A 9958-nucleotide genomic window follows, 5' to 3' on the forward strand; every position below is an offset into this window, starting at 1 on the left:
CTAACTTCCGTCCAAACGCTTGATAGCCAGAGTTCAAATTTAAGCAAATTTAGGTTTTCTGTAAGCCTATAAATAGAGGGCTCTAGGCTTGTAAATTGTATGAATTCTATAACGAATTCCATAGTGCTTAGACAGGGTGTTTAGGGAGAATCGAAGATCCGCTAGTTCTCTAACCATTACCGGTGTGTGCTCAATAGTTAATGTGAACTCTATCTTAGAGGTCGGCCCTAAGATAAAAGAATCCATCAAAGACCCTTTCAAGTAGGAGACTTGGTTGGGAAGCGTTTACGATGGGTTTCGTGTTATAGTTAAAAGTATGACTACTGCAATAGGTTTTGTGAGTACGAGTGCTTTGTAACTTGCTTTGTTTTTGGATAGTGGAGTTCCTGGGTTTGGCTGTCCCGAAGTGGTTTTTCTCTTCACAGAGTTTCCACTTCGCCAACAAATATCTTGTCTTTTTATTTTCCGCATTTAAAGATATTTTTGTTGCACACAAACACACACACTTGGTTGTTAGAAGTCAATATTTATTTTCAAAGAAGAATAACTCATCTTCAGTTGGTAAGGATTGTCCACCTAACCACTAAGATACGGTACGATCCATCTTTCCTAGGTATGACCTATGAAATTTCTTAATTAGCATACACGTAACCAATGGATAGTTTCAGCTCTTATGTGTTCTATGAGGGTTATCTTATATATATATATATATATATTCTGCTGTGAGATATATGAATTCTGATGATATTGAGGTTGAGATAGTAGTGCTTAGTGGAAAATGGAAATTTTCACTTTCGTCTTTCATTAAGTTAAGGCAGGGCGCTACAGAAGGCCACTACAAGGTTAATTGAAATGCAACGATGGACACCGATAATGGGAGGGTGGGCATAGGCATTGTAGTACAGGATTTTGAGGGGTACTTAATTGCAGCAAGAAGTTTGACAAAGATGGCAAACCTCGAGCCTGTTACAGCGGAGACATTGGCAGCTCACCATGTAACTGATTTTAGCAAAGATTTGAGTATTCATTATATAATTTTGGAAGGAGATGTGCTACAGCTCACCATGTAACTGATTTTAGCAAAGATTTGAGTATTCATTATATAATTTTGGAAGGAGATGTGCTATAGGTAGTAAAAGCACTAAATAATACATGTATTAATTGGAGCAGATTTGATCAGCTGGTGGAAAACATATGGACAGTTGTAATTTCTCTCTAGTTGGCTGATCAATCACGTTCGCCTCGATGCTAATTGTGCAACACAGAGGTTAGTTATGGCTGCCACTAAATAAGTTATAAATAAAGTTTGGATGGAATAAATTTCTACATCAATACGTGACATTGTTTCATTAGAGCAAACTTGTCTAATTTTTTTTTTTTTTTTTTTTTATATCTAAAAAAAAGAAAGCCAGTTGACCGTTCTACTAACCCACGTCATACAACCCGATTTCTTTTGCAATCCAAGTCCTTCCCTGACATAGACTCACAACATCCTCAAGCTCAGAGATTCGCACCCCAAACCCCGTCTGTCGAATTCCTATACTTTCCATTGTTTCACGCGCGCGTACGAGGAACAACCTCCCTCCGCAAATTCCGTAGGCTTGGTCTATTGGATCTTTGTTTTCTTTTTTCTTTTTTTCCCCCCTGTTTTCTTAGCAGCGACACACTTAGATTGGATCGGGTGGCACCCACCAACGAGTGATATAGAGCCACGAATTGAGATCGCATTTTTTTTTTTTTTTTTTTTGGGGGGGAGGGCTTTTGGTGAGGAAATGAATGTGAGCCATGCCACGGTTCACCCAGTGGAAGATCTTCCAACGACGGACGGTGAGGGTGGTGGAGGTGACGCGCCGAGGGTGAGGATGAAGGACTTACAGGGCATGCCCGGAACGCTCTGTGGGCTCGCCTTGCGTGTGTGCCAGTTTATCTTCGCAGTTGCGGCGCTCTGCGTCATGGCTACCACAAGTGATTTCCCTTCCGTCACTGCCTTCTGGTAATTACACTTCCTTAGTTAGCCTTATTATGCTAAAATGGTTTCTTTTACTGTATTTATTAGCAAATATTTGATGAATTTTGGATGTGGAAACTGACACAAATTTTGGATTAATAAATTTGATCAGGCGATTCAGAACATGAAGCCCAATTTGGTTTTAGAATTAATCCATTTGCAGGTTTTAGATGATCCATGCGGCAGTTTATTTTTTTTATTTTTTTTATTTTTATAATTAGCAATTTGGTTATTGTTACAGTTTTTTCTTATGTTAGAGTTATTATTGGTGGGTTGTTCTTTTGCATAAATTAGTTTCATGTCAATCTCCTTGGGTAGTTAAATTCAAGAGTATATTTTAAGCAAGCGCACCTGTTAATAAGGTTAACTGGTGCTGGTGCTGGTGCTGTGTCATTCACGTTATTCCCTAGGATCTGGCTTGAGGATGATTTACTGTCTACAGTGATTTTTACCAACTTTTTAGCTTTCCACTAGATTTAGATGCCTACCACTGGTCAAAATTTTCACTGCCAGATTTTGAATTTGCTATTATCTAGAATACGATGGAGACGAAAGAATGTTGGAAGTTATTGTAAGGTGGTTTGGCTGATTGAGTGTTATTGTTATTACTGATGCCATGTCTATTGTACCACATCTATACTTGTGAGTTCTTGTTAGTAGACAAAACTTTGTGACAGGTATCTTATCCTACTTGCTGTATCTAATATAGAACAATTGTGCGATTGCTTGTTTAGCTGGAAGTATGATCAATCATTGCATTGAAAGATGTGTTGGTCCGATTACTTTTTGCCCCTTTGCAAATTTGGATATAATTGATGGTTGTCATGTGTTATTGGTGTTCTGTGAAATGGACATTTGATGGTATAAAATTGTGAAGTGTCGATGTTGGAGATGCTAAGACAACGGCTAGGAGGAGAAAATTAAATATCAATTGAATTATTCTTATATGATTTATCCTGTAAGATTTTGGGATTAGAAAGATCTGAGACCTAATTTGTTGTAAGATTTGGGATTAGACAGATGCTATGACAGATCTTGTTGATATTTTCTAATTCTATATCCTTGGATAAGGGAAGTCAGATAATCATAAATGTAATCAAGCTATTTACTGTTCCATAACATGAAAGCTTTTCGAATTTTTTGTTCTAGCTATCTTGTTGCGGCTGCTGGTTTGCAGAGTTTGTGGAGCCTTTCATTAGCCATCATTGACATCTATGCCCTTTTAGTGAGGCGTTCCTTGCAGAATTATCAAGTTGTCAGTTTGTTTGCCGTTGGTGATGGGGTAAGATAATCACAAGTAATTCTAGCAAGACTGGGTTACTTTTGGTACATTTTAGCACCCACCCTTGTTTTGTTATTGTAATGATTTTGGGTAATCCCTGGAATTGTATTCCATGCCCCTGTAGTTGTCTTACAACCACATTTTCCAGTTAAATTACTGCAGGCATTACATATTTACTGTTCCACTGCCAGTGACATTCATAAGCAGCACCCAAGTCCTGAGCTTTTACAAACTGCTTAGCTAGCCAGCAATAGTCTATTTGTTCATTGATTTGTATTTTTAATGGACAGTATATAGTTTTTCATTCATAAAAGTTGTTTTCACATCTAAAAGTCAGTTATTCCATTACTTACAATATCCTTTGCAAAGTAGAACAAATCTAATTCTGCCTTATTGAATACTGTAGTGGGTCCGCTCAGAATTTGTGGGAAGGTCCAGGAATCCACTGATTGCTAAAAGCAGACTGGAGCTGAGTAAAAATTGACTCGAATGAAAAATGAAAATAATTGCTAGTCATGATTAAAAGAGATAGATAAACCTTGCTTATACATTGTGCACTCGTCCTATGTATGCTAGGCTAGAAGCCCATGCCAAATTTGATCAGAAGGCATCTCCATCGTGTACATTACTGTGAAAACAACTGTAGAATCTTGAAATATACTTGATAACAAATTCTAGATTGTGCATTAATATTCTAGTGGAGCAGATTTAGTTCATTTGTTCTTTAATAACTTGCACCATAAATGATTAAACTCAGTTCAATTTCCCTGAACCGTCTCTTGGTGCATTTTCCTTATTCTTTTCAAATACAAATTTTCATTTTGTATTTTCCCCTAGGCATCTGTGAAATATTTGTGGATTTTGCTTGAGTCAACTTTTCTTCTTAAAGTGTTGTAGTATCTCATGTCACGTCCATGTCTTTCGATTGCAGATCACATCCACTCTTACATTTGCCGCAGCCTGTGCATCTGCAGGCATCACAGTCCTTATTGACAATGACTTTGGTGTCTGTGCGCAAAACCACTGTATGGAATTTCAAACTGCTACAGGCATGGCTTACATTAGTTGGTTCGCTGCCTTACCATCTTTTCTACTGAATTTTTGGTCACTGGCATCCCAATGAACTAAAAGAAAGACAAAGAACATAGAGGCATTTGGACTGTGAATCAAGACCTTGGATCTTTCTTGCTTCTTGTGTTTTGCAAAGCCAAAAATCTCAAATTTGGTTGTGTTTCATCACATGTATATACCATGTATATCAGGCTGGAATGTTCTTCATATACTCAAGGTGGTGAATGTAGGGATTGATTTGATCACATTGGAAGTAAAAAAAAGAAGAAGATAAGAATGAGTAATACTAGACATTTTAAAAGAGTTTTGAGTAAGATAAACTGAGACAGGATTGGTTGTGAGTCTGATAAGTGGCATCAGGTAATTCTCTTCGGGTTTTGCAAGTCATGATACTGATGTTTGGTTTACTAATGATCTCTATGTTGTCATTTCTGGGTTGTCTCATATTGTTAGATTGATGGCATCCTAGCATCTTTTATACGAATAACATGGACGGTTGTTATCATCTGGGAAATATGTATACTATTTCCCAGCCATTCACTTTTAAGATGCCTCCTTTGGGTTTAATTGGATGTTGTTAAAGAAAATCTGTTAGTGGCTGACTGGCTCCAATCAATTACTCTATAATGAATTCTAGGTCAAATGGCACATCCAACTCTTAGCAGAATGAAGGGTTGGATCGTCAATTCAAGACCCGACGAGTGGTTGCGTAACTTGACAACAAAAAATCAAGATTGGTACGTATCCTTGCTACAGCTTTTTTTTTTTTTTTTTTTTTTTTTGTGGGAATTGCTACAGCTATTAATATGACACCAATGGCATGTGAAATCTATTTCATTAGACGCTAAAACATGACTGCAAAATCTTTTAGCCACGAAATAAAACCGTGTCCTAATACACTTTCAAGTGGGTTCGCAAGACTACCATTTGGGTTTTACCCACAGCATCTGCTAGTTCTTCGTCTAGTTTGTGCACGTATGGTGCATGCAGAAGAACCAATCTATTAGGTCTCATACAAGTTAACCTCAGAACGTAATGTCAGATAATTACTCCACTTGATCATCACTTAAAAAAAGAAAAAAAGTTCATGAATCCCCAAGGGTCTTTTTTTATTTATTATGTAGCAAGATAACCATTACATTAACATAAAATAAAACTACAAGAGAGGGTGGGGATAATGATCAGGTCATATGGAGTATTTTTAATAGAGGAGTGTATGACTGGAATTAGTTTGGTTTGCCGTGGCTATTCCCAAGCAGGCTTTTATAGTGTGGTTGGCTGCTCGAGATAGTCTTATCACAGGAGAAAGGTTGCTTAAATGGGGATTTAAAGGTGATGTTCTTTGTGCTTTCTGTAGAGGAGGGATTGAAGGGAGAAACCACTTGTTCTTTGAATGTGGTTTCTGCAGGAGAGTCTGGATGGTAAACTTGCGTAAATGTCTGATCTCTGATCTTCTTTATGAATGGGATGCCATTGTATTGAGTGGAGTTGAGTGCTGGAATGGGAAAGGGTTATAAGCTGTCTTGTTCCGTTTGGTTTTAAGTGCCTCTGTTTATCATATTTGGAAAGAACGGAACTGTGTAAGACAAGGAAGTCAGCTGCATACTGAGGAGCACATCATCCGTCTGATTTGTTGGGATGTTAAAACGAGGATTATGTCCAAGGTTAATGCAGAGATTTGCAGAATTGGAATCCACCGGACAGCTTCCTTTACTAGTTATAGCTCTTTGTTTTTGTTGGTTTGTAACAGAGTTAAATCTCTCTGTTTTATGGGTTGATTTTCTGTTTTTTTGCTCCTGGTTTGAGTGATGTAAAGGTCATTAGTCTTTACTAGTTTGATGTGATCAGGATCCCTTGGTGGCTTCCTGGATGTTCTAGCAAAGTTTAGCTAGTTGTTTGTTTGTTTGTTTTGTTTTGTTTGGTTGTCTAATGAAAGTCTTATTCATCCAAAAAAAAAAAAAAACAATAGGGGGTGGGGGACCCCAACACACCGAAAAACAGTCATTACAATACATGAAATTAAGAATAAAAATAATAGAGGAAACAGATCCAGTCCTATAATTCCTTGACCAAATGGCTGAGGATAAGGTCGCCTAGGCAGTATGAGATTCCATGATTGGACAGCTGCAAAAATGGTGCATTTTCAATGAATCCGATGAGGCGGCGATGAACATTACCTTTCTCACATCCTTGGACAAAGGAGCATGCTCCACAACAGCTCCTGTAACGCACCGAAAAAATTAATTAACTAGTAATTAAATTTACAATTCGCCTCCCAGTATCATTCTACAAGAAATAAGACTCAGGGATCACTACTCCTCAAAAGAGAAGGCTATACAGCAGAAACATAAAATATTTCTATCAACATTTCTCATTACAACTAGAGCATTTACTAAGAATCGTCATATTAACTGAAATCACTAAACACATCAATGTTACAAAAGATCCTAAGTAATTTTAATGCACAATCAAGCCCCAAATATTTAGTCTACAACGTCACCAAAAAGTACTAATTACTATGAGTGGCCTTCAAAATCCTGCAATTAGTTCTCAAGCATTAACTGAATCGATATCACTACGCCAAACGACCGCATCAACCTTGGGGCTCATCTCAAATCTAACATCTAAAGGTAGTCCAACTATAAAACAATATAAAACAATACATGTTTTATAGGTGGAAGAGATACAAGCGTAAGTCCATGACTTAGTGAGTAATAATACACATGGTGTACGGATTATCATGCAGTGAACTCAGTTGTTTAGCAAAAGATTTTAAATCACAATCAGTGATATAAATGAAGTTCTCTGTTGAATAAAAGAATGACATGGCAATGCATTATATATATACACACACATGATATATTAAGTGAGCATATCATATGTTAAATAATATGGTCTACCCGAGATATTGACCTCTTCTCGGTATGGTTGGCGTTGTCCTGAGGGACCCGTAGTACAACACCAGTACCTCGGATGTTGTAGCATACCGTCTTATACTAGCAACCCCCGACCAAGTCTAACCTTGAGTGGCCCACGCTACTAGCAAAGCTGTAAGGGTGACATCATTCGTACATAGTGCGCCGGTCACAAAGAACCATTAAATCCAAGGCCAAACATAAAAGTAAATCTCTTTAACCATAGGGTTAACCTATATAATAGTAAACTCATGACCGTTATCTTGCACATACCGATGTATCATGTCATACGATGCAATTTAATATTCACCATCTTTTACATTCATGCATTTTTTACAAACTCATTATTTTCATTATCTTATAATTCATCAATCATTTTCACAAAATAAAGTCCACATTATTCTAAAATATATTTCATGTGAGTTGTACATGCTGATTTGAAATATATAAAATAATCATGCTATGCGAAAAGTAATAACAAGTAAGGGAAACTTTACTTAACCCTCCCCCCCCGGTGGTCCACCCGTGAATTATCGCCGTTTTTGCAATTACTCCCCAAAACTTCAAAAACTCTCAATTTAGTATACCAATCTTTCCATTTTTTTCAATTTCACAACTCCGTTGGGATTTTCTATTAAATCCTGTCAAAATTCCCAAAATACCCATTTTAAAAAATCAAAGATTCAAGTGTAGGTTTTTTTGCAAATTTTGTTAAATCATAGCCTAAATCCTTGCAATTTAATTTCTTTTTTTTTTCCTAAAAAAAAGAGGGTTATTTTGGAAATTTTGGCACCCCACCGCTTACTGCCCAACCATCAAACGTTCGAACATAATAGGTCGAATGTTCGGTCTTGACATCAAACGTTCGTCCAGGAGAGGGTCGAACGTTTGGTGTTGGATGGAAACCCATTCCAAACCAAAAACTTCTTCCAGACCTTATTCCAACACCTCCTAGGGTCCTTACATGAACTCAACACAATCTTAAGCCATAATAACACCTCCATGTAGGACTTGATACGTCTAACCTCATTAAATCACTAATTCATCATTAAGCTAGTAGAAAGCAAAAACCAACTAGAGATTCAAAACCATAAGCTAGGGCATAAAAACCAACTAAACAGTAGAAAAGCAATAAGATAACAACCTATTAACAGAAATAAAGACAAGCTAGGCTAGAAAAGTTACCTCATTTAAAGAACATGAACCAAGAGAGCTCATATCTCTCCAAATCACTCTCTCACTCTCACTCTAGGATCACACACCAAAGGAATGGGCGAAAATGAGGTGAAAGGGCGAGGGCGGGGGGTTATTTATAGGCTAAAATCATAGAGGATAAGGCTGAAGTGTTATTTTCAGTACTATCAGCCATCAAATGTTTGGGGTGTACTATCAAACGTTCGATATACTATTGGACCAACAGTCATAGGGTTTTAAGCGAACGCTTGGTCGTACTATCGAACGTTTAACGTCTCACTCAAATGCTCAGCAAGCACCAAAATTCTTTAAAAGTCCAAAATCTCACACTTACAAACTGAGAACCAATCTTAGCATTTTTAAGGTATAATTAGAGCATGCTTAACCCTGACTAATATTTGGGATATTACAACTTTAGACAAAAGAAGGAACCATTTTCGCTACTTTATTGGGAATGAGGCAAGGATATGCTCTCGAAAGGGACGATCTGGACTGGACACCACCAAAAGGGGTAGCATGTGGGCCCTATGTGTCGAATGAGAGGCTAGCTTGTGGCAACTCGAGGTGGATTTGAGGGTGGGGAGGCCAATGGAGGGGTGTATTCTTGGCAGAGGTGAACGGGAAGCGGTAGATCTAGCTTCCATCTTCCCAAAAAACAAGAGACACACAAAAAAGAAAAATGAGGTAAAGGAGGACGTGACTGGGGAGGGAAAAGCATCCTCCTTAAAGCTTCGGGGGGGGGGGGGGGGGGGGGGGGGGGGTTAGAAGAAAATGGCTCAATGAGGGAAAAAAAAATATATTAAATAAATTAAAAAAAAAAAAAAAAAAAAAAAAAAAAAAAAAACCTCTTCGTAATAGTTGTTCATTCTAAATAAAGTGTTAGAAAAATAGATAAATTAGCCAAATTTGTTGATATGAGTCAATTTCTTATTGGTTTCAACTTTCTTCTCAATGCCTTACCACAGTATCCTACATAAGTTTCTTTCTCCTCCTCGAAGTGGTTGACTCTTAAACCGTTTCGCCAACCGAATAAAGAATTAAGGAAATCCAACATGGCTCTTGCCATTTGAATGATGAAGCACCTACCTCATGTAACGTGCATTACAAACAAGGAAAGATCATTCCAAATACAAAATATGCACGTTGTATGTTACATACCAGATGGGGACAAAGGATGAGAATAAAAGAGTTCACAAGCAATCATGTTTCTTTGTTGTTTGGTTATTATTATATCTTTGTTATTTAGTTATTATTTATCTAGTAAAGTCTATCTTTAAGTAGGGATAAAGGGATAGTAAGTTATCCCTAAGTAGTTGAGTATTATCTTTACTAATAGTTGTTAGTGATAGGATAGTCATAGGATATATCTCTATCCATATGGGAGTAGTTTATGTTTATCGCATTTCTTTGTAATTCTATATAAACCTATTGGGTTGATAAATAAAGGTAAGCAAAGATTATTAATATTCAGCTCTTGAGTTGATTTGG

General features: G+C 37.3%; 1 protein-coding gene across 1 annotated transcript; it reads left to right on the top strand.

The window, feature by feature from the left end:
• Nucleotides 1-1449: 1449 nt before the first annotated feature.
• On the top strand, nt 1450-4772 carry LOC133878350 (CASP-like protein 5A2). The gene is made up of 3 exons (XM_062316874.1): nt 1450-1993; nt 3158-3290; nt 4222-4772. The coding sequence occupies exons 1-3, from the start codon at nt 1773-1775 to the stop codon at nt 4411-4413; spliced, it is 546 nt and encodes a 181-aa protein (XP_062172858.1). The 5' UTR covers nt 1450-1772; the 3' UTR covers nt 4414-4772.
• Nucleotides 4773-9958: the final 5186 nt, after the last annotated feature.

The sequence above is a fragment of the Alnus glutinosa genome, chromosome 9 (assembly GCF_958979055.1).
Source record: "Alnus glutinosa chromosome 9, dhAlnGlut1.1, whole genome shotgun sequence".
In the NCBI taxonomy this organism is placed as follows: Eukaryota; Viridiplantae; Streptophyta; class Magnoliopsida; order Fagales; family Betulaceae; genus Alnus; species Alnus glutinosa.